The sequence below is a fragment of the Polypterus senegalus genome, chromosome 13 (assembly GCF_016835505.1).
Source record: "Polypterus senegalus isolate Bchr_013 chromosome 13, ASM1683550v1, whole genome shotgun sequence".
Lineage (NCBI taxonomy): Eukaryota > Metazoa > Chordata > Cladistia > Polypteriformes > Polypteridae > Polypterus > Polypterus senegalus.
The window spans coordinates 135,669,355-135,695,572 of record NC_053166.1 but is presented as its reverse complement, the minus strand read 5'-3'; the positions used below and the strand labels follow the sequence as shown (position 1 = coordinate 135,695,572).

The 26,218-nt window shown below is 38.5% G+C and overlaps 1 protein-coding gene across 1 annotated transcript in view; it reads left to right on the top strand.

Annotated features, from left to right (window-relative positions):
- The window catches only part of foxk1 (forkhead box K1), a 71,623-nt gene that overhangs the window by 25,189 nt on the left and 20,216 nt on the right, over nucleotides 1-26,218 (top strand). Inside the window, exon 2 of the mRNA XM_039774131.1 lies at nucleotides 19,946-20,143. Coding sequence (XP_039630065.1) covers nucleotides 19,946-20,143 — 198 coding nt within the window. The remainder of the gene's footprint in view (nucleotides 1-19,945; nucleotides 20,144-26,218) is intronic.

Sequence of the window (26,218 nt, the reverse complement as noted above, 5' to 3'; positions counted from 1 at the left end):
GTTTCTGAAAATAGCTTCCCCCAAGACAGTCCATGCTACCAGTTTCCACTATGGGGACTTGGCAATGAATGAATGCATTTTTTGTAAGACAGCATTGCAATTGTGAATAAGGAATGGGTGTGGGGATCACTTTCAGTGTTTGGATTTTTCAGTTACAGGGATAAATTACAGTTTCATGCTTTCGAAATTAACAAAAAAAAATTATGGACTTCTGCCAGTTAGGTAATCTTTACAGAGTCTCATAATTTCATTGTTGTTAATCTGAGAAAACAGGGCTAAATACAATAATCACCAAATTCCTAAAAATGTGTAGTTCCATCTCAATGATACAATGATAAAATGTGTGCTTTAGTAAGGTGCTTTAATATACTCTTGACTAGAATATTTGCTTTATTGGGAATGTTTGGTCTATCAAGGCTCATAACTTGTACAAATGTACTAGTACGTGGGCTTTCAGCTGAGAAAGCAATTTCAAGAGACAATGGTTATATATGTTTTAAACAGATGCTTAGGAGCAGACACTAGCCTTTATGAACAATGATTTAATGCACATTTGCTCTATTGTGGAAAAATTACCCCAGTCCATGTTGAGTAAGGCAAATAACAGTAAGTTTTTTGAGGAGAGCTACAAAACAGAACACTAATTGTGTTTATTAAAAAAAAAAAGTTAATTCTGACACACAAATTTACTTTGAATAGACTAGGCATGAGCTTTTTATGTAGAAGACCAGTTAATTAAAACTAGATGACTGCAACTTGTCCTATGGCTAAATTATAAAAGAAAAAAAAAGTTGATATTGTATCAACTTTTTGCTGCTTCTTGTGCATGTATGTATATCACCGGTTCGTTTTGAGTAGCTGTTGTGAAAAACTGTGACCTGAAGGAAAAACCCCATCCAAGTAGGCAATGTGGACTGTGTAATTTAAATAAATTAACAAACTTTCTGTTTAAGAAGAATTACATTGTTTTTAGATCGGCTTTCAGCAATTTCTATATTGGGCATTGGCACGGTAATGTGGAAATTTAGATGTTTCTTTCCTGGATTGTTAAACTCTAGATTTTATCTCTCCGCTGCTGTTATTGTGTTCAGGATATCACCTTTACCCAATACAGATCTGTCTTTAGTTTTGTCTTGTGTTCTTAATTTTTTAAGTTTCTGTTTCTAGAGCTGTTTATTCTGTAAGTACAATAATTATAAACTGTGTTACAGTATATGCTGTGCCATGAATGAGGAGCAAATTGTATCTAAAATGAAGGTTGGAAATCCATTGTTGTGTTTTTGGTAAGAAGTGCGTAAACATTTATTTCAAATCTACTGAATATTTTTCTGTGAAATCATGTGCTGAATTATATTTTGTGTTTTGTTGAGGGTATAACTTCCATTTCTGTTTTGTCCTTGTTACTTTAAGCCATGCACCCCCACAACATGCTTTTGACAAGCTTCTCTTTTTGTAATCCCTGTTTCAGGAATAAGGCGTCAACCAAGAGTGACCCTGCTGGCTTTCATGTTGTGTAGCCATGGAGCATTTGTTACTATAGAAATGCTGTCATGGTAACAGCTAAATATACCAAGACTTATTGGAAAATAGTAGTAGTTACTGAAACAATTGCATGTTTAAGAAAGAAACCACTGCAATTGTTATCTGTGTCTCACCCCAAAAGATTTGTAAGCTTTATATATTTGCAGCCTGTTGATCAGCATACAAATTTAATTCTTTAAGTATGTCATCACTCTGTGAAATCAATAGGCACAAGGATTGTTATGTAGGTTATCTGTTTGATTTGGACTGGATCTGTTTATTTTTATGAAGAAAGGGTTCTAACTTGCCTCTGAAAATGTCCAAATACTCATTTGAATCCAAAATTATATATTCTGTTGGCTACTGAAGTAAATGCATCTTCAGAGAAAACAGACTACTTAAATTCAGCATAAAAAAGCATTCACACTTTGAAAGTTTTCAGAAGTTATTTCTGTGCAAAATTTGAATCACAGTGAATTTAATTTGGCTTTTTTATTGCTGAGGAACAGATAGACTATAATTTGAAAGTAAAAACAGATCTACAAAGCGACCCAAAGTAATTACAAATACCTAAAGTAGTTTATTGGGTCAATACTTTGTATAGGGACTGTATATTTATGTTTAGAAAGTGAACAATTGCTTCTTTTCTACAGTACAGGTAGTCCCCAGGTTATGGACATCTGACCTTCGACATACAAATGGGGCCGCAGCTGCGACGCATGTGCCTCAGTAAGTGCCACTCCGTCATCTTCAGCCTGGGGATGCTGCAAGTGGTGGCTGGACGGAGACTGGAGGGGGGCGATTTCGCTGCTCGCGCAGTGTATCGTCCCTCAGACGGCTCCAGGCGGCAAGCGGTTTCACTGCCCGCCCACCACACATGGCTGATCATTCATTCACGTTGGACGGCTGGTAATGCTGCAAGCGGTGACCCGGTTGTGGCTAAACGGAGGCCATTGAGGATGAACGGGGCGGCGGGGGGTAGCATTGTAGTGTGCCTCAGATGGCTGCGTGTTGAATATGGGTGGTGGTGCAGCAGACACTGCAGGCAGCATACTGTAGTGGAGATGACTATGAGGTGGGCTGGTGATGAACCGCCCCTCGCTGCCCCCGTTCATTCTCAATAGCAAGCCTGCTTGTATTGTTACACACATAGCAGGAAGTTGTCTCTTGTCAGTACAGGGTGGTCCAGATCTAATCATGCAGATCCAGATCATCTGGATGACTTTGATTTATGCAGGGATGATTCCAGTTTGGCACAAAGACGATTGTCGTCAGTTCACACACTTCTCGATGGACCGGGATTTTTCAGGTGATTTTCTATGTAATAAACCGAATAAGTTATAGCGTAATGAAAATTGCATGATCAGATTTGGACCACCCTATACATCAGACGTGTTGATGTCTGGTGCCTTCCTGCTGTGATAACGTGTTCAGTGCTGTGCAGAAGAGCTCATCTTAACCTTTTGTCTTCACCCTTCAAGAATGTCTCTGAAACACTAATCTGATGCAAGTGATATAGTAAAGAAGAGAAAACCATCACCATTGAAAATAAAGTAAAAATAATAAAAAGATCTGAAATAGGTGAAACTCCATCATTCATTGGCAGAGCACTTGGTTACAATCGGTCAACAATAGCATTTATTAAAATAATGTACCTGTTCCAACTTACATACAAATTCAACTTAAGTACAAACCTACAGTCCCTATCTCATACGTAACCCGGGGACTGCATGTACTGTATATGGAAAAGTGATGCTGACAAATTATCAGTTGCACTGAATTTTGCGGGGTTGTGTCTGTTGTCTGTGCCAGCTACACATTTTTATCCACACTTTTCAGTCACAGTTTGTTTTACATTGACGTTTGTTTCAAGGAAGTATTCTTATGCACTTGTTTACTTCACTATTCAGTTTATTGTAGCTCACCTTTTTGCTTTGTTTCTAAAATGGAAATAGAAATGCTTTCTCATTCATTTGTGTTATTTCTTTAAATTGAAGCACTTGCTATTTTAATGATTGAGAAACCTTAATATTACTGACTTTTTCAGTTTAAAGTCAGTCAGAGTCAGTTTAAATATTAGCTACACCGTAACTGCTTATTAGTACAATCCAAAGGACACCTCTAATATAATTTGTTTTTAATGTCAAAATGGTGACTCATTAAAAATTATTTTGAAGAACGTTAATAGCAATGCTTGGATTAATTTTTTTACAGAGAATATTTTACTAAAACAATTGTATTTTTAAATCTTGGTATGGTAATATTGATCTTTTTCACATTCTGCTTCACCTAATATTTTTACTCATTTAATTTGTTCTAGCCAGTGTAATTTACTTTGTTGAACCATGCTTGAATAAGATGCCACCTGTGTTTTGGCCACAGATCATTAGAGAAAAGAAATTAATACATTTCAGTATAGTTTTTCTGTTTAATTTTAAAAGGTGTAAGATACAAGTAGAGAAGAGTGCATGTTTTCATTTCAGTTCAAATTTAATTTTGTGTGATGATACTTCCAACTATTCTTGAATCCCATTTACAAAAGATCATTTTAAAGGCTGTAGTCTATTTAAAGAGATATAGATCATTTTACGATACTGGTGGAATAGGGATTAAAAAAAACAGGTCCCACAGAGCAAGCCCAACTGATGATTGCCAAAAAACTAAATTGAAAATGATCCACAATCCTTGTTATTAAGTAGTTTAAGATATAATTATATCATGTATTGCCCAGCCCTGTTTTGTACTAATGAAGTGTATGAATAATTTATATGTATGGGTTGTTTCAATTTGTGCAATTAACATTTATGTGTTGGATGTGACCATCACCGTCACCTTATCGTGGTGGAGGGGTTTGCGTGTCCCAATGATCCTAGGAGCTATGTTGTCCGGGGCTTTATGCCCCTGGTAGGGCCACCCAAGGCAAACTGGTCCTAGGTGAGGGATGAGACAAAGAGCGGTTCAACAAACCTCCAATGATGAGCGAAACTTTGGACGACGCTTTCCCTTGCCCGACGCTGGTCACCGGGCCCCTCTGGAGCCAGGCCTGGAGGTGGGGCTCGATGGCGAGCCTGGTGGCCGGGCCTGCACCCATGGGCTCGCCGGGCACTGCCCGAAGAGGTAATGTGGGTCCTCCTCCCCATGGGCTCACCACCTATGGGAGGGGCCAAGGAGGTTGGGTGCAGTGTGAGTTGGATGGTGGCGAGGCGGGACCTTGGCGGTCTGATCCTCGGCTACAGAAACTGGCTCTTGGGACGTGGAATGTCACCTCTGAAGGGGAAGGAGCCTGAGCTAGTGCGCGAGGTCGAGAGGCTCCGGCTAGATATAGTCGGACTCACCTCGACGCACAGCTTGGACTCTGGAACCAATCTCCTTGAGAGGGGCTGGACTCTCTACCACTCTGGAGTTGCCCCGTGAGAGGCCGAGCAGGTGTGGGCATACTTATTGCCCCCACTGGAGCCTGTGCATTGGGGTTTACCCCGTGGACGAGGGTGGCCTCCCTCCGCCTTCGGGTGGGGAAGGGTCCTGACTGTTGTTTGTGCGTATGCCAACAGCAGTTTGGAGTATCCACCCTTTTGGAGTCTCTGAGGGGTTGCTAGAGGGCATACCTTCTGGGATTCCCTCGTTTGCTGGGAGACTTCAATGCTCACGGGCAATGACAGTGAGACCTGGAAGGGCGTGATTGGGAGGAATGGCCCCGATCTGAACCCGAGCGTGTTTTGTTATTGGACTTCTGTGCTCGCCATGGATTGTCCATAACGAACACCATGTTCAAGCATAAGGGTGTTCATATGTGCACTTGGCACCAGGACACCCTAGGCCTCAGGTCGATGATCGACTTTGTGGTCGTGGTCGCCGGACTTGCAGCCATATGTCTTGGACACTCGGGTGAAGAGAGGGGCGGAGCTGTCAACTGATCACCACCTGGTGGTGAGTTGGCTTCGATGGTGGGGGAAGATGCCGGTCAGACCTGGTAGGCCCAAACGTGTTGTGAGGGTCTGCTGGGAACGGCTGGCAGAGTCCCCTGTCAGAAGTAGCTTCAACTCCCACCTCCGCAGAACTTCAACCACGCCCCGAGGGAGGTGGGGACATTGAGTCCAATGGGCCATGTTCCGTGCCTCTATTGTTGAGGCGGCTGACCGGAGCTGTGGCCGCAAGGTGGTCGGTGCCTGTCGTGGCGGCAATCCCCAACCCGCTGGTGGACACCGCGTGAGGGATGCCGTCAAGCTGAAGAAGGAGTCCTATAGGACTTTTTGTCCTGTGGGTCTCTGGAGGCAGCTGATAGGTACCGCAGGCCAAGCGAACGCTGCTTCGTTGTTGCTGAGGCAAAACTCGGGCATGGGAGGAGTTTGGAGAGGCCATGGAGAACACTTTGGACGGCTTCGAGGAGATTCTGGTCCACCGTCCGCGCCTCAGGAGGGGAAGCAGTGCAGTATCAACACCGTATAGGGATGGTGCGTTGCTGACCTCACTGACGCTAGGGTCGGTGGGAGGAGTACTTCAAGACCTCCTCAATCCCACTAACATGCCTTCCACGAGGAAGCAGAGCCTGGGGACTCTGAGGTGGGCTCTCCCATCTCTGGGACTGAAGTCACCGAGGTGGTCAAAAACTCCTTGGTGGCAGGGCCCCGGGTGGATGAGATACCCGAGTTCCTTAAGGCTCTGGATGTTGTAGGACTGTCTTGGTTGACACGCCTCTGCAACATCGCATGGACATCGGGACAGTGCCTCTGGATTGGCAGACGGGGTGGTGGTCCCCTCTTTAAAAGGGGACCGGAGGGTGTGTTCCAACTATAGAGGGATCACACTCCTCAGCCTCCCTGGAAAAGTCTATTCGGGGGTTCTGGAGAGGAGGGTCCGTCGGATAGTCAACCTCGGATTCAGGAGGAACAGTGTGGTTTTCGCCCTGGTCGCGAACAGTGGACCAGCTCTTCACCCTTAGCAGAGTCCTGAGGGTGCATGGGAGTTTGCCCGACCGGTCTACATGTGTTTTGTGGACTTGGAAAAGGCATTCGACCGTCCCTCGGGAATCCTGTGGGGTGCTCGGGAGTATGGGGTACCGGACCCCTGATAAGAGCTGTTCGGTCTCTGTACAACCGTGTCAGAGCTTGGTCCGCATTGCCGCAGTAAGTCGAGCCCGCTTCCAGTGAGAGTTGGACTCCGCCAGGGCTGCCCTTTGTCACCGATTCTGTTCATAACTTTTATGGACAGAATTTCTAGGCGCAGCCAGGGTGTTGAAGGGGTCCGGTTTGGTGGACTCAGGATTGGGTCACTGCTTTTGCAGATGATGTTGTCCTGTTTGCTTCATCAGGCCGTGATCTTCAGCTTTCTGGATCGGTTCGCAGCTGAGTGTGAAGCGGCTGGGATGAGAATCAGCACCTCCAAATCCGAGAGCATGGTCCTCAGCCGAAAAGGGTGGAGTGCCCTCTCAGGGTTGGAGGAGAGATCCTGCCCCAAGTGGAGGAGTTCAAGTATCTCGGGATCTTGTTCACGAGTGAGGGAAGAATGGAGCGTGAGATCGACAGGCGGATCGGTGCGGCATCCGCAGTGATGCGGGCTCTGCATCGGTCTGTCGTGGTGAAAAAGGAGCTGAGCCGTAAGGCAAAGCTCTCAATTTACCAGTCGATCTACGCTCCTACCCTCACCTATGGTCATGAGCTATGGGTAGTGACCAAAGAACGAGATCGCAATACAAGCGCTGAAATGAGTTTCCTCCGCAGGGTGTCTGGGCTTTCCCTTAAAGATAGGATGAGAAGCTCAGTCATCCGGGAGGGGCTCAGAGTAGAGCCGCTGCTCCTCCGCATCGAGAGGAGTCAGATGAGGTGGCTCGGGCATCTGATCAGGATGCCTCCTGGACGCCTCCCTGGTGAGGTGTTCCGGCACGCCCAACCGGGAGGAGGCCCGGGAAGACCCAGGACACGCTGGAGGGACTATGTCTCCGGCTGGCCTGGGAACGCCTTTGGGATTCTCCCGAAGAGCTGGAAGAAGTGGCCGGGAGAGGGAAGTCTGGGCCTCTGCTTGCTGCTCCCCGCGACCCGACCTCGGATAAGCGGAAGAGGATGGATGGAGGATGGATGTTGGATGTGGTTTATGTGCATTTTTTTTTTTGCTTTGCATGTATGGCCAATACTACTTTTGAAAACGGAACTCATTGAGAACAATACTAATGTGCCATGCTGAGCCTACTTTGCCTTCTCTCATGGTTCTGACTCTCTGTCTCATTAAATGCTCCTGCATCATAGCCATTACCATGTGCCATATGATTTCACCTTTGCATATTTTGTAGTTAACTTTTTTATTTTAACATGTAAAATTAAACCACTTCTATGCTTATGACAACCTGTGTCAACTTGGGTCATACATGACCCTTTCGCAGCTTTCACTTTTCTGACATTAGTTCAAATGAGATTTTCCTAAATGGTGTAGGAGTTCATGTGATGTAACTAACCCACCAACTAATAACAAAATTTATTGTCAATAATGTTATGTCTTATCAATAATATTGAGTATTAATTATTTTTAATTTTCCCTTTGTGACAGAGTATTTATTTTTTATTTTTTGCAGCTTTAATACCTGGAATTAATATACACACACACATTTTACCTATGTTACTGTTTCACACATATACAGCAACATCAAGGAACTAACAGTTCCACCAGACACTCATATCATTTACTGTAGATTGTTATTAGTGCTCTATAGGCAATGTATTAATCATGTCAAACTAACAGAGACAAGACAAGGGCAATAAGCCACCTCATAGAATATAAACTATTAACCATAGAGTCAAAGTTCTTATGCCATTAATAGCCAATTTACTGACAGCTGCTGTATAATTAAATAAAAAAAATATTTAAAATGGGCTTGGCTAATGGCACAGAGCTAGTCATTCTCTACTTTAGAGCTGTTGTTAGTAAAATCTTTCACAGGGAGCATGCATGGCAAGTTTGTTGATCAGACTGTTTTCAATAGAAGTGATGAGGTCAGTGATTAAGCATAATATACTGATGTACCTACTCTAGCAATGCACTATGTGCAACTGTTTGCACAGTGCAAAAATTACATATGTTAATATACAGAGAAGTTACTCACATGTAAGATTATGGGATAAAAAGAGTTGCAACACCTATATTAAGGCTCGTATACTGTATAGGTCTGTCCTAGGAAGTGCTCCTTACTCATACTTCGTATCATGGAGTGTTTGAAGTAGGCTAAAAGTGCTTCAGTATTACTTTCTTTTAGCATAAGACCAAACTTGTACACTTGGTATTAAAGACTGACCATTGGAAGTGCATTATATGTTATTGTTTTAATTTTAATTTTGCACACAAAGTGTAATCTAACAGCATCCTGAGACTTTTGCTTCTATACATTGCCTTAGATGTACTGTACTTAGAGCAATTGCAAATCTGCTAATTCCAGTAATTAGTTTTCATAAAGTATATTTTTAGGTAAGCCCTCCTTTTTGATTGCTTAAACATGTTTTTGTTTTTGATATATTTGTAGTTTGTAGTAAATTTCATTATCAGATGATTTTTGTACTATGCCAGCCTTATCTGTAGGGATTTAGCTGAATGGTGCGGAGCTAATCAAAAGTGTTTTGATAGTCAAGGTAAATAATGTGGCAGTAGGTTGTAAGGTTTTATTTTTGTTATTACTCTAACTATTCATCCATTTAATGAACCTGTTTAATCTATTTATTGGATTGTATAAGGACTAGCTCAGTTAAGCACATTGAGATAAATAGTATCAAGTTATGGAATTTTGGTTGGTTTTTGACTTTTACATTACTCCAGCTTTCCTGCAACACTGCCCTGGATACGTTGGTTAAGGAGGATGGATGGCCTTTACATAGGAGAAACAAATAACTTATTAGTTCATAACATTTTGAAAAAATTGCAAGCAAAATAATATCACGGATAACATGCTGAAATTTTATTAATCTTCCATTAGTGTAAGCAAACAAAAAGCTTATTAAGGAAAAATCTTTATTAGCTTACAACTGATGGGGTGAAAGTGCTATGCACATAAAATGTGTCATTTTGATCCTTTGAAAGAAGGTACATAGATTTGTTCAAACTGACGCAAAACACTGTTCTTGTATGATGCTAGGAATTGTTAGAGACGCACACTTCTGTGCAGGTGTTTCAAGCAGTGGAATGCTGTGTATCCCTGCTTTCATGAGTATGCGTCATCTAGATTGGTGCTCAGGAATGAAAGACAAGACCCTGAGGGTTGTCGGTGGTTAAAACAATCCATTACAGCAAACCTTTTTTCAGTAAATATCGGCTTTTTTTCACACGATTGCTAATGATGTTGTTTGTTTTTTTTTTTTGCTCTTTGTCCATGCAGCCTGTGTTAATATTATTAGTTTTGTTAATCCAGGTGAATGTGAAGATCATGAGATGGATAGTATCTTTGTGCTTTTCAATTTTGTCATTTTTTCAAAAGCTCTCTACTGCTGTGTTTTTGTTTTATCTTTCCTATCCTCAGCTTGTAAATATCTGAATGAGTGTTAAGAGAATTATGGCGATAGTGCTCCCATTTATCAGTGATTTCTTCATACTTCTTTGGCTTCAGTTATGTGCTGAACTTTATGAATGGAGTGTTTTTGCTTTACTGGCAGTTCTGATTGCTTTCTTCAAGATGGGTTGGGTGATAAAGGGGTGTGGCTGTCATTCTTTATGCTGTTAAGCTACATTGCCAAGTGACAGTCGGCTGTGCCTGTAGAGATTTTATGTTACAGTTGCCTGGTGATGAATAATGAGAAGAAGTGCACTGTATCAAGAGATAGTATTTTGAGTAGTCGTAAGCGAAAGTGTGGCTGCTTTGGAGTCTTTCCCTTTCCTTTACTGGTGTTGAAGTTTGGCATTTATATATACACATACATGCAAGGTTTAACTGAAATAGATGCAAAGATTTTAGTTGAAAAAAATGGAAATCAACATTACATTGTGCAGAGGCAAACACTCTACGGTGTTCTTTTCTAGGCTGCAGAGAACAGCTGTGAAACTTGGGATAGATAGATAGATACTTCATTATCCCAAGGGGAAATTCACATACTCCAGCAGCAGCATACTGAGAAAAAACAATATTAAAGAGTGATAAAAATGCAGGAATAACGGACAGTAACTTTGTATAATGTTAACATTTACCCGGGGGGTGAAACTGAAGAGTCGCATAGTATGGGGGAGGAACGATCTCCACAGTCTGTCAGTGGAGCAGGACAGTGACAGCAGTCTGTCGCTGAAGCTACTCCTCTGTCTGGAGATGATACTGTTTAGTGGATGCAGTGTATTCTTCATGATTAACAGGAGCCTGCTCCGTGCCCGTCCCTCTGCCACGGATGTCAAACTGTCCAGCTCCGTGCCTACAGTAGAGCCTGTCTTCCTCACAAGTTTGTCCAGGCATGAGGCATCCCTCTTCTTTATGCTGCCTCCCCAGCACACCACTTCCAAGAAGAAGTTTTTTTAGTTTTGTAACAACAGGTTGGTTTTTTTGAGCATCCACTTGGCATGTATTTAATGACCAGAGGATATGCAGTGTTTTAGGCAGAATTATGGGCATGGCTGTGCCTTTGCTTAGTTCAGTCAAGATTAAACCAAAGTTTGTATACTTGTGATGACAATGTAAAAAGCTTTAACAGTTTCATTAAGAATTGTTTACCGAAGTACAGTTTATTGTATTAGTGGAGTATTAGACATGCAACATTATTTTTAACTGCATAAGAACACTCACTTTCAGTGTCATATGCTCAATGCAGTTTTATTCAAAGTTATCTCATTACTTGTTTAGCAAATAATTCCAAATTTGTCCTTTTAAGTCTTGTGATACAACACTTTTGTAGGTGTGTAAAAGCAGAAACATTAAACTGTGAATGCTGAAATTAATTCACACCGACTTTACTTCAAAATGAAGATATGTTTAAACTGAAAACATAAATAATAAACTGCAAGGAAGTTACAATAGTTTTCACTACACTATTGTCATCTTTTAAAAATTACTCCAGACAAGAGATTTACTTTACAGCTTGAACAAACAAATAGAAATTGAAGATGGAGGTATATCACTGCAGTATAACCCACCTTTTATAATTCTTCTTTTCTTTTTTCACCTCCATATTAAGCCATGCTGGATGAAAGGAGATGGCTGTTGTTGGTAACAAATTGAATTCACTGTCCTTACCATAATCGAGCGCATTATGTAGAGAATTTTTCTTTTTAGAGCATTTTGAAATGCGAATACTTTTGCTGTTTTAAAAGTATATTATTTACCTCTTGGGGCGGAGTGGTGGCTCTGAGGTTCTGTGCTTGTAATCGGAAGGTTGCTGGTTCAAATCTTATAAATGCCAGAAGTGATTCCACTCTGTTGGGTCCTTGAACAAGACCATTAACCTGGAATTGCTCCATCCTGCAAATGACCTTGACCTGCATCCAGCCTACAGGAAAAATTTGGGGCTTGGTGGCAGGATTGGCACTCCAGCCACCATATTTATATATAAAAAAAACACCTCACACTGTTCCATTCCATTTGAACTAATGCAGTGATGAGGTGTCACCTGTTGCATGGCCACACTCGGGTCCTAGTCTGGGATCCTGCGGTGGTTTGTAATGTGGTGGGTGCAGCAACGTGCTGTATCAGTGCATGCTCCTAACCTCTCTCTCTGATTCATTACATTTTGCGAAGAGGGCGGTTATAAAGTACAGTTGTTTGGCTGTATTCAAAATCCGGATTTAACAGTGGTTACTTAGAATAAAATTGAAGCAAAAACATTTGCAGTAGTAGGTTACGATCATGGCGTGCAAAATATTTTATTACAGTAAATGACTCAATGGCTGTGCGGTTCTCTCTGGCTCAGTGGGCAGATGCGTCTCTGCATATCACGTTCTAACTATCCAGTGTATTGGTCCAGAAATAAATATGTATAGTAAAAATTATCTCCTTTAATGTAATCTTAACTGACTTTATAGTATGTTTCTGCTGCATGTTGAAACACAGTGGCAATGGAAGGTGCAACAGGAAATTCTTGTAGTAGTCATATCATCAACACTTAATTAAAAAGAGAAGATATCGCAGGTCACATTTAGAAGAGCTGTTCAGTCTCCTGGGCCGCAGTGGCTGCAGGTTTTCATTCTAACCCTTTTATTAATTAGTAACCTTTTTTGCTGCTGTGATGGACAAAGAATGGAAGAATGGGGGAAGGTAGCTACTTTTGGATAATGCCTCCCCCAGAATGCTAGATGACGATTTCCCTGCAGCATAGCGGTGCCCCGGATTCCCGCAGGGTACCATAGGTTATGGAGTTCGGCTTCACAGCCCTACTGGGTACCGTGGGTGCCACCAGGAGGTGCTGCAGAGAGACAGGGGGATTTTTGCTTCCCGTATAGCTGGGAAATACTCCCAAGTCGCTAGGATGGACGCCCTGAAGTACTTCTGGGCTGAAGAAAATTCAAGTCCTCCATTTGACCCGAAAGTGCTGTCAAGTCATGTGGGAGGAAGAACTGAACCACTTCTGGGTCAAGTACTATATAAAAAACTGTTGAGAACCTAGCAAGTGAGCTACAGTTGGGAGGTAGTTGACAGAGCTTGCTGGGAGGTGTGGAGAGAGAGAGAATTATTATTGTTGAGAATAATTATTGTATTTATTAATATTACTTGCCTTTGTATGGTGGTTGGGGTGCTTAGAGGCACGAAGGAAAGAATTAAAAAAAAACAAACAAAAAAACTTTTTTGTGCTTTTACCTGGTGTCCTGGATGTTTGTCTATCGGCTTAGAGGAGTGACACCATCCTCTAGTGTCACAGCTGCTAATTAACTTCTTTTGAATTAATTTTAATTGACTAGATTTTTTTAAGATTTGTTCCCCGGAATGTTTTCATCGTTCATCTGAATTGCTTAATTTCTTTTCTTAAACGGAAATGAAATGTGAAGTGACTGAGCCAACAGAAGACCAACTAAGTCAGGTCCTCAAGCTCCACCCAATTTCACTCCAGGCAGTTGCTTAATTAGGCGCTAAGTCTTGTCGTTAATTTCATTCTTTAATTCTGTGGTTTGTTGTTGCTCTCATTGTGCAGTAGAGTACATTTTCAAAATTGTTGATTTTCTTCTTTACTTTTCTAAGAAAACTGTTAAAATGTTTTTGGGACTTAAGCAAATCAATATTCCCGAGACCTCCACCCTTTTTATTTTCAGATATTGTATGATGGTCACAGTTTGATGGTCATCTTTTGGTTCATTTTGTATCTCATTATTGTTTGGCTGCTAATTAAGGAAAAAGAAACAATTATTGGGTCTGAGTCTTCAAAACCAAGTAAATTAAAATTAATTCAGAAGTTAATCAGCATCTAAAACAGGTCACTAATTAAGAAAAGGTTTAGAATGAAAGCATGCAGCCACTGCGGCCTTCCAGGACTGGAGTTTGAGATCCCTGTTTTAGTGTGTAGTACAAATGTGAGGTATGTTTAGAAAAATGAGTCGTTTCCTAAATGTGTTTATTGTGCCTTGGTAAGTTTATAATGTTTAACAGTATTTTTCTTAATAACAATGTGGGTACTAGGATCATTTTTGCCTACATAATTTGAAATAAAGGCTACAGCAAAAATTGAGAATAATGATGGCAAATCATAGTACCTGTCTTATTTGCATTTTTGCAGCTCTTAAGAATTGCTCACACAAAAGTTGTCAGCAACAGCCGTGACTTCTTAGCCAAACAAAAAAAAAACACCTCCTGGTATTTTGATGACGTTCACAACCAGCAGATGACAGTGCTGAACAATTGACAAAGTATACTGTAAATATCTCCCAGTAACTACTGCACCACCTGCCTACATGTTTTTGTTTTTATTTTTTTTGTTTTGTTTTTCAACATTCATGTTCACAACAATTTCACACTAAGTTCTTCTAACATATTTACTGTGGTTTGATTTATTAAAAAAAATAAATAAATATTCAAATAAATAAAATAAATATTCAAATATATTCAAACATATTTCAATTTCTACCGTTACACGTAGAATTTCAAAATGAAACCTGCTTAACTTTTGTAAGTAAGCTGTAAGGAATGAGCCTGGCAAATTTTAGCCTTCTACCTACACGGGAAGTTGGAGAATTAGTGATGAGTCAGTGAGTAAGTCAGTCAGTCAGTGAGTGAGTGCTTTGCCTTTTATTAGTACAGTGATCCCTCGCTATATCGCGCTTCGACTTTCGCGGCTTTACTCCATCGCGGATTTTAAACGTAAGCATATCTTTGCGCCTGACGGAGGGGGTGTGAGCTGAGGGGCTGTTTGCACAGAGGCTGTTTGCCTAGAGGATACGGATGCTCCTCTAAAAAATACTGCTTTATCACGGTGCTTTGGCATACTTAAAAGCCCAAAAGCACATATTGATTTTTTGATTGTTTGCTTTTGTCTCGCTCGCTCTCTCTCTCTCTCTGACATTCTCTGCCCCTGACACGCATTCCTTTGAAGAGAAGATACATTTGCATTCTTTTAATTGTGAGAAAGAACTGTCATCTCTCTCTTGTCATGTATCACAGTTTAAACTTTTGACTAAAGGGTGTTATTTCATGTCTAGAGGGCTCTAATAATGTTAACAGTGTGGGAGAGTTTATAAGGGCTTAAAATATATAAAAATAACTATCCAAGCATATTGTTTCTATTTTGCGGATTTTCATCTATTGCGGGGGATTCCGGAACGCAACCCCTGTGATCGAGGAGGGATTACTGTATAGATAAGAGTAATCAAAATCACATACAGGTGCACCCTCTAAAAGGAAAGATGTGCATCACTGTATTGTTTTCATTCTAGAACTGGTGGTTGGATGAGCAGAAATTTGTTAGACCAGTGAGCCATAAAATCAGGCAACAAAAGGAGCTTAAATCCTGCCACGTGCACTAGTGCTGTGCTTTGCTACATTTATATATAGATTTTTTTTTCTTACTCATGGTGTACCTACAACACATGAAGTGCTTATGGAACTGTTGCATGATTAAATTAAAGGATGTTTGAAAACACAGCCTTTCCCCAAAACAGGATTCTCTGTGCGTACAAAGTGTCAGATGCACCTAGCACTGCCTATAATGCTCATATGAAGCCCATATAAAATCACCTATGATTGCTTAAACACACTAAACACAGTAATTATTTTATATTTCCCCAGCTATGCAGTGTTTTGGTCCTTGAGGACAGACAGTTGAAATTACTATCCTCACTTTTGTATAAATTGATGAACTACAAGTCTATTCATGCCTCACAAAAGAAGCAACTGAATGTACTAAATGTTGCATTGTAACAATCTTTAGGTGTTTAATCCTTTATTAAGCAGACATTTTCAAAGCAACTTAAATTCTGTAAAATGAGTTTGAATGTTTGACAGGAACCTGCTAAGCTAATTGCTAATGCACAGAATGTACTGACTATTACTTAATTTTAGTATATTTTCAAGAAAAGACTAAGCTGTATAGGATATAGTTCATTAAAAATAATAAATAAAATAAAATGCCTATGGTGCAAAGTTAAGTTTGTGGACTCTGACTTGATAAGTTTGTAGCTGTGAACTCTAGGTGAGTGCTGTAAACAAGAGCAAGTTGTCAATGAATAACAGACAGGATTAAATGTTTTTTTCACCTTTACATATACAGTAAAACTGTAATTAAGATGGTCTGAATATTTTTAATTATGCCTCATTGTTTTAGGCTTTTTGTGTCAAGCCAGCAGCCAGGATAGACAGAAACACTGACTATTGATGGAGGTAGCTAAATATAAATTGGTGGCACTGACAAGGCAGTGGATATTTTAAATCATTACAATAATAAAACGAAAAACAGAATTATGACAGTCATTTTTCATTTGCATTAATTAGAACATCAATTCATTAAATAGCTGTTAGGAACCACCGGTTTAGGAGTGAATCGGGACAGGATAAGAAACAAAATGATACTTTTAGGGTACAGGAGATGTGTTTAGAAAAAAACATTATTAAATTGTTACATAACTTGTCGAACTACCTCTGAAGCTTGTTAAACATGTATATTTGGCTGCAGTATCAGACTTATTCAGCTGCTACCTGAAATCAACTTCGATGTTCTGTCGGTAAATCCTACAGATGTAAGAATCTGGAATTGGGGATATTTGAGTGTGTTCTCCCATCCTTACCCCCCCCACAACTATGTATAATGGTGTTTCCTGCCATTTAGTTTGTAAGCCAATGAAAGCATAGTAGGAAGTTTGAAAATAATAGATCATAACAAAAAGAAAAATATTGTTGGAAAAGGACCAGAACAATGAGAACAGTTTAAAGAAGAAGAACCAATAGATTGTTTTCTTAAGTCTTATTTTTTTGGGGGAGGGATGGAAAAGGGCACAAAGTTTATGTGACACTAAGGCTGGATTACTGATCGTCTGAGCAATGATTTGTTTTATTGCATAATAAACTACCGCTAGTTTAAGGTGCTTTTTTATTTTTATACAAACCTGTCATGTTGTTCTGCTTGTTTCCATCTCACTTAGCACAATTTGATGTTGAGGGCAATTCCTGGCTTCTGTCTTGTTTGCACTTTTAACTCAAGACTAAGGCTACCTTACCTTTATCATTCAAATTAAAAGGCTTTTACATAAAGTATGAAGGTGTAAAAAAACACATTCCTTGTTTCTCAATATTTTGTCATTTAAGCCATGAGGTGTTCCTTCAGTTCCGCAAGTGCCAAAGTCTGAAGACAAAAAAGTTATATACAACTAATTAAAATATCTATGTTTTTTGTTTAAGTCATTCAGCATTTCATTTATTAATGCATAAAGAATCATTGCACAGATGTTATGGCTGTTAACAAAGACACCCATAGCTTTTATTATAACTGTAAATAAATTAAATATTAAACTTGATTATAAGAAACTCTGTGCACAGCAGATTTTGGCGAATTAATAGATAAAGTTATATTAAACATACATTTTTGTATTCTGTAGAGCAGCTGTACTGCAACATTTGCTGTCCTTGTTGGATTACTAGAAACAATGCACCCTGAAGCTTTCCAGTCCTCACACCATGTTATCTGTTGCACAACCCTTGTAACATTAGCAGTTGAGATTATGCATTAATTGTGCAATCACATTAAACATTACACAGAGATAAAGTTGGACTTTTATGCTCTATATTTTATAATAGAAACAACACTTTTTGCAGCATAGGTAAGGCACAGACTGTATTTGACAAACAGCTGTTAAATACAACTGGTTTGTAATGAGATGTCTCGTTACAGTTTTAGATATCCTGCTTGATCTAAGTAATGCCAAGATCTGCTCAGTGTTGGTGTACATACTGTATACAGTACTCTGAGCCAAATGCACAGTACTATTTACACCACCTCCTTTTTGGCTTCATACCTTTTATTCAAAATGCAGTTCTCCTCTTCATGACTCTTTTCTTTCATATGTAAACTCCTCTGTCTTTTTTTTTTCCTCCTCACTTTTTGTCATCACATCAACTATATAAACTGACATACAGTATATGTTCAGTTTTACTGATTAAGTAGGAGGGGAGGGTGACTGTTAAATCCAAATATCTATGAAATCTACTGGATGTAAAATCTATTAAATAAGAAATGATAGATTTTTGAAGCCCAATACCTCCCATACATTTGAAAGGGAAAAGTATATTAAAGGTGCACCAAAAAAATAATCTTGGCTGATGGTGAATTTCAGAAAACATCGGGCCAAATTTTAAAAACCTTTTTATTGTTGTTTTTTAATACCTTTTCACTTGTATTTTTGTGGCATTACATAAGGTCCAAAGTAAATCGGGTTCACTTTTGATTTACACTTTTGAATTGTATGGGATTATAAAACTGCAATGTAGTGAGAAAACCTTTTATTATTGAAGTCAGACTTTTAAAAGAAAACAGAAAAATGTACTGAAAATAGTTGAATAAAATAGTAGCAAAATGTGACAAGAGGTCGCTTGTTAGAGTGCTTTGTTCAAGTCAAACAGATTCACACTGTTGTTTAAGCTCAATTTGTTCAAGTCAAACAGATCCACAATGCTGTTTAAGCTCAATTAGTTTAAATAGTTCTGGTTTATGTCTCCTCCTTCTCCCCTCCTTTATCTATTTGCATTTGCTTTCATAAAAAAAGCTGCAGATTCTCACATTACATCACTACTACTCATTTCTTGTTGTAAATAAACCAGTACAATCCACGAAAGATGAGGACTACATGCCACAATGCGTTATTGTGTGATGTGTCACTCATTCCCTATAAAACAGGAAGTGCTGTTTGAAAATGTAATTTATAACAAGCACAGGAGAACAATGAAAAGAGCTTTGCATAATCGGACAAAAAATATACATTTTTATTAATTTGGTTGAATATTGAATGTGCAAATTTTTGCTAATATCAGGTGATCCAGATCTAAACATGCAATTTTCATTACGCTATAACTTATTCAGTTTATTACATAGAAAATCACCCGAAAAATCCCGGACCATTGAGAAGTGTGCGAACTGACGACATGATGAATCATCTTTGCGCCGAACTGGAATCGTCCCCACGTTAATCAAAGTCATCCAGACGATCTGGATCTGCATAATTACATCTTGACCACCCTGTATATCATACATTAGAAAAAGGCAGTAGAAATAATAATAAATGACTACTCTTTTTCAACAAACATTAAAAATGGAACATTATGTACAGGTATTCTATTTTTCTCCTGTTCAGTGCTTATTGTCCTTCAATTTTCATGTAGTTTCCTAGTGTGTTTGTTGAAGATTTCAACTCTACCTGTTATACATTAAAAATGCAAGGACGTTATTAAACATACCTTTTAAACAGTATCTTCCGGTGATGATTGCCTTTCCATTTTCATATGTTTTCTTGGCTTATTGGAAGCATCTGCATCACATTAAAACAAATGTGTTAACATATATTTTGCTTTGTGAATATATGAAACAGTTTGTTTCTTCACACAGCATTCCTCACAACTACGTGTAATGGCTACTCTTAATTTTTCATTCAGTTTTAAGTTAGGAGTTTACTTTTTATCCATGGTTTATTAATAACAAAACATAACACATTTAACTTGAAGTTTAACGATTTATGTTCTAGATACACATTACATCTTCGGCACAACTGATTATGTATATACAGTGCATAGTGGATTACCAACCAAGTCTATTATTGGGAAAGACAAAAGTATGGACATATCAGCTGGAAAATAATGAGGAATTATCAACAAATGAACTAGAATAATTTTCTTCTTTAAATCAGGGTCCTTTAAATCCAGGGTTTACTCTGTCAGATGCCTGTCACTTCAACCAGTTTGATTTCCATTTAAATGCAAATTTGATTCATTTTTCTTGCATGTTTCATACAAAACACACATGAAAATGTATTTAAGAGTAACTTTGATTTAATGTTATTTTATTTTTCCCTTTAGGTGTACTTTTCGGTTTCCCAGCACTGTCATTAAGATCCAGTTTACTGCACTGTATCATAAAGAAGAAGTAAAAGAAGAAGTTGCCCTTTCACCTGTACGAACGCTCTACCCTCAAATATCACCTCTAAAAATTAACATTCCTGAACCAGACTTTAGGAGTTTAATCAGTCCACTGCCTTCGCCGACTGGAACCATTAGGTAATTATCATATAGCTTAAGTAATTTGTCTTTCAAAACACATTTCCTGATTTTTTTTTTTTTTACTTTTCATGTATATATTTTTTTTAATACGCAAAAAGTTTTGTATTGTGACCTGAATACCACAACCTGTACTACTTAATTTGAGAAATTGTATAGAAGTTTCAGCTCAGAAACAGCACTTTATAGTTTGAAGACAAAAAAAATGGAACATTCTAATTGTACATTGGTAGTGTGTGTAGTTAAAGTCTAATTTCATTACAAATACAGTAATCCCTCCTCGATCGCGGGGGTTGCGTTCCGTGAAGTAGAAACCATATGTTTGTATGGTTATTTTTATATATTTTAAGCCCTTATAAACTCTCCCACACTGTTTATAAGTATTCCCCGCACAGTTATACAGCATAATCCCTTTGTATTCTCTTAGATATTAGGTAAGATTCATTGAAATTATGTATATAAACACACTGTTTATATACAGTAAAACCTAAATATTATTTTAAAGATATCGAGTGTCTCCGATATCACATATCTTACAGCCATTAATTACGATAGACAGGTCACCAGCAATAAATACGTACAATGCAAGAAAAATAGTATACAGTAAATGTGTGTACAGTGACACTAAACGTATGTACATGCATTAAGTACTGTAAGTAGAAAATTAATTATGGTTACTCACCAACAATGACACGATGACTTGTCCGATAACAATGAGTTTAATTTTACTGCAAAACAAAGGAGAGCTTTACAGCCCTTCTAAAGGAGCCACTTCAGGCAATTGTGTAGCACTGCCGTTGTTCTTCTTCTGGCAGTCTTCAATCCAAATCCCTAAAGCAGATTCCATCCAGACTACTGCCATATTACATCCACTTACAACTCGTTTTGCACCCTGGTTAAAAGGACACTGCGGCTGTAGATCTTATATTTCTTTCCTACTTTTTAAATAAAAAGAATCGTAGCCTCATTGATGCTGTAATGGCATCCTACAGCGGTGTAGCTTTTCCCTTCCTTCAGCATATCCAAAACGTTTACCTTTTCGGCAATTGTTAACATCTTCCGTTGGCGCTTGGGCACGGCCACTGAAGCAGTAGCAGGAGCAGATCGTTTTGGAGCCATAATGAAGGTCTTGACTATGCACTATGATAAACACAAAAGAGCACAAAAGTTAACTCTTTACACAGCGAAACACGTTGATGCTGAATGAGCGAGACGAGACTTCCTGATTAACACTGCATTCAGCACACAGGAACTTAACTGCGTGCTCTGATTGGTTAGCTTCTCAGTCATCCGCCAATAGCGTCCCTTGTATGAAATCAACTGGGCAAACCAACTGAGGAAGCATGTACAGGAAATAAAAAGACGCATTGTCCGCAGAACCCACGAAGCAGCGAAAAATCTGCGTTATATATTTAGTTATACTTACATATAAAATCCGTGGTAGAGTGAAGCCGCGAAAGTCGAAGCGCGATATAGCGAGGGATTACTGTAGTCCCTAGAATAGTTGGTTGCATATGAGAGAAGATCTTTTAATTTGATACTTTGTGAGAGGTTAGCAGGAAAGGGAGGCAGAAACAGAAAAGATGATGAAGAGTAGCAGATTACAGCAAACAGAATAAAAGGAGAAAATATTATCAAAAGGTAATAGGCATTAGCCTGAAAAGGGAGCAGACAGAGAAAGACCTGTAGAGATTGAAAATGTGATGAAGTGTGAGATTAATGGAGATGTTTATAGGGACAGTGAAATTAGATGATAAAATGCAGATTGTGGAATTCATATTTTGAATAAGATCGAAAGTCTACAGTTGTATTTAAATTTTGTCCAACTCTGCAAAAACAGGCAAGGCATAAATATTTAGGAAAACTTGCAATTTTTGTCTGTTTTAAAATTACAGTTTTTATTTTTATCTTCACATTTTCTTCTGGGAAAAAAAGTATCTATTGAAATTTTAGGTTAAGTAATTTTTTTGTGTTTTCCTAAATATCGATTGTGACCTTTTAGGGCTGCTTTGACAACCAGGAAGACTGCTCGCAACATAACAATGTCTTCAAGTTTATTCACTTTGATTTACTGATTGAGAACATACTCTTTCTTTCTTAAATGACATCTCAAGAACCTTTACAGCAATACTGTATATGATATGAAGAGTCTTGTAGGCAATTCTCTATCACTATTTTTCTGTTTGAAAATGAACTTCTAACTCTCCTCCTTGTTCACTATTTTATAGACTGTTATAGACTGTTGTTGGATCACATGACCAGAAATGATTGGTTTGATTGTTCTGGCTATTAACCTTATGGGATGTGGGTCTTGTGATCTTGGGTTTCAGTGTTCTCTGAGGATAAAATGAGAACACACTTTGAGTAATTATGAATACTTCAGACTATTCTGTGGAATTTGACTGTGTTCTCGGCACATACATCATGAGGAACACCATTACTTCATTTTGGAAAGATCGATTTCTCCGATTTGCTAATCATGGATTGTTTATAAAACAAAGTGAAATGGGCTATTTAGGTGTACATTTGAATAAAGTGGCTACAACTGCTATCTGAAACTAGGAGTCTTTGGGTTGTACCAGGATGGCATCCCCATCTGCATAAACCTGTAATGAAAATCTACCTTGACACTGCCCCGCATGATATATTATTTGTACCACACTGTTCAGGTCTATTCTGGATGCAGTATAGAACACCTGTAGTTTATGAATGAGTCAGACTGACTTCTGGGTCCACTAATTTGAGGTATCAAATGGTTTGACTGTGACTTGAATTACTTTCATTCTGTAAATTACTGATAGATGAATTGTACCAAATAACTTCACTTCACTAGACTGTCATCTAAAACCTAATCAGATTTATTGTCACTTGTTAAAAAGTAAAAAAAAGTACTATACGATATATATATTCATCAACACATTGAAATAAATTCATACACAGTGTTTTTTAAGTTGCAGTATTTCTTGTAAGGCTGGTTATTCAGTAATCTTACGGCCCATGGATAGAAACTATCCCTGAGTCTGCTAATGCGAGTACCTGTGGCCCTGTACCATTAGCCAGAAGGGAGGAGTGAAAAAAGTGGCTGTGTAGGATGGAGGCTGAGATCTTAGAGATAGTCCTGTTTGCCTCTCTTAGCCAGCAAGTATTGTATATGTCCTTTAGAGAAGGAAGCTGAGTGGCAGTAATATTCTATGCCTCCTTTACCATCCCCTGAATTGTTTTACGATCTTGAGCCGAACAGATGTTGTACAAGGATGTGATGCTGCCAGTGTGGATGGACTCCACTGTGCACTTGCAGAAGTTTGTGAGAGCAGATGGAGAACCAGTTTTTTGCTATGCTGGCTAGTTTTACCAGTTAACGGAGAAAGTGGTAGAGAGCTGCATTGGAACTCCACAGAGTAGCGAGAATTTTGGGGCAGAAGAACCATGTTTGTGCATCTGTTGGAGTAAAGCAGCACTGGAATTCCACAAAGCAATATGCATTTGAAAAGGTAAACATTGCAGTTTTTCATTGGATAGAAATGTGTTTCATTGATGACAATAGAAGCAATCGTATCTCCTCTGTACCTGCAAATGATTAAATTTTTAATGAAAAATTAAATTAGAATATCATTAAATGAATTATTAACAAATTATGTTTTTTTAAATATTACTTACCCCATGTAGTATGTAGGGATGGGCACAGATAACAGACATACATGTAATTTAAACTAATGATACAGAATCCTTGTTGCAGCAGCAACAGCACCCATCTCTGTTCCATCTTCTTGTTAGGAAAAATAGGTGCTTAACAGGTCTGATTTTTAATATTTAGGCTAGCTATTCTTTTAAATACACTGTATAACAAATGTTTGCTTAAAATTTATTTTTATATTTACATAACTCCAAATACATATATAGTATTTGTGGTATCTACCATCCTGCATTTGAAATTCTTTTTCAGAGCTGAATTATTTCATGTATACTTTTGATGAGTAAGATAGTTGCACTGTAAGACATGGTAATAAATCATTGGTTTGATTTTAAACACCATCAAAACAACATGCTAAGATATTCAGTGTGTTAACTCAGAAAATGGTTTTGTTGTAGGAGTTAATGCATATTTAAAGTATGATATTAACAGGAAGAAGAGTCCAAAGGAGCCTTTTCTGCAAAGCCTCCCAACCTTTGCTTCAAAGTTAACACTAACAATATACTTGGAAAAAACAAATCAGCGTAACTTGTGAAACCTTAAGTAATAATTGTTGGTCAGTTCTCTGCTTAGATTGTATTAAGTATGAAAAACATGAGAAGTAAAGCTAAAATATTGCTGGAAGTGACTGTTGCTTATGTACAGGATTCAACATGTTTAGACTTATTTTAAGATCAGCAGTTGATCATTTTGGTGACTAGTCATTAATGACTGCAAGGTAATTTTTACAAAATCTCAGTTATTTTTGAATTAATGACCTTAAAAATAAAGCCAAATAATAATTTTTAGATATGAGATGACCTGTAATGTAGCACATTGCATTATACAAGATTTCACTGTCCCATAATCCTTTGTTACTAACAACATGAACTTTATAGCAAAGTTGTATGTCTTATGTTGCAGGAGATGAATGCTTTTTAGTAAAGTTGCACAACTCTGTGACTGCTGTTAGCAGAGGTTCTGAAAGCATGATACACATGAACAACTGGGCCTGTGATTTAAAGAATCATTAAAGTAATTTTTTACCTTGTTCCAAAATAGCTTTTGTACCATATGACCAGTCAGGCTGTTTGTCAGCATAATATATTAAATGTTGACTGAATTTCAGGCTATTAGTCATAAATTGACCAGATTCAGACTAGGTGCAGGTTGTTTAGGAAAAATGTTGTGTGTTGAAGCATGGTTTGTAGACTTAACCCTAAATATTTTTTTAAATTGTCAGCTCTTATGTTCCTAAAAACAGAAGATTCTGCTTTTAGTAATCAAATAGTAGCTATACAGCTAAAACATGTTTAAAGTGCTCAGACCTAGATGTGAGTCAAAATAAAATTAGTTATCAGGGTTACTCAGAGAGGCTGAGCAGTGTAGCACCACATATCTCTAGCAAGGCTGCTGATCGGTTCAGCTAAAGCAATTGTGCTAAGCCACATCTAATAACTTTTCCCAGGCATTCACAGTCTTTTTAGACTTGCCTCCTTTAGGTCTCACTGGATAGTGTGGAAGGCCAAATGCCAGAGATTGATTTTGAAGATGTCCTGACAGTGCACTGCTGAGAGTGCTCTCGTGTTGAAACACACAGCCTGTGATTTCTGCTGCTTTTCTGTGTGACACACTATTAAGTTTAAAATAAGATTAAGTGTAATGTTTTGAAAGTTGATCAATTCATGATTATGCTAGTTGAGAGTACTGTGACAGTCATACTTTATGTCAGGCTGTATTATTTAATTATGTAGCTGAGTCCCTGTTGAACCAAGTGACTGGGATTATACAGTATATGCACTGTTACTATTGCTCGAGAGAATACCATATATGAAAAAGTGGGACTTGCCAGTTTTTCATATTTGTAAAGGATGCTGCATTGCAGAGGGTGAAGCCATTCCTTGGTCACTTCCAACAATGGAAGATAACAGAAATGCAAGCTATAAAGGCACTATTTTTCACAGTGTTTCCATGTAAATTGACCATATGGATAACCAAGTGCAGAGGCAAGTATTTAAAAGTAGAATTTATCTGCCTTTCTCGAAAATGCACCAAACTGCGAAATGACAAATTAAATAATTTCCGCAGAAATTGGTTAATGCTTTAAGGATATCCTTACACAGCAGTGTGAGTATACAGCCATGGATCAGAAATGTCTGGTAATAGACTAAGTTAGATGACTTTTTTTCGGGTGTACTAAAAGGCAATTCTATGCCTTCTTTGTAGCGTGAAAAAAATACCCTGGTGAGATCTATACTAAGTAATTGGTTTAGTCAAATTGATTTGAAAAAAAAAAAAAGATCCTTGCGTTTTATGAAAAAGGTTTCCAAGTTCAGCCCTGGAGGGCTGCTGTACTGGTAGGTTTTTGTCCAGTCCAATTGCTTAATGAACTTTGCTGATAATTA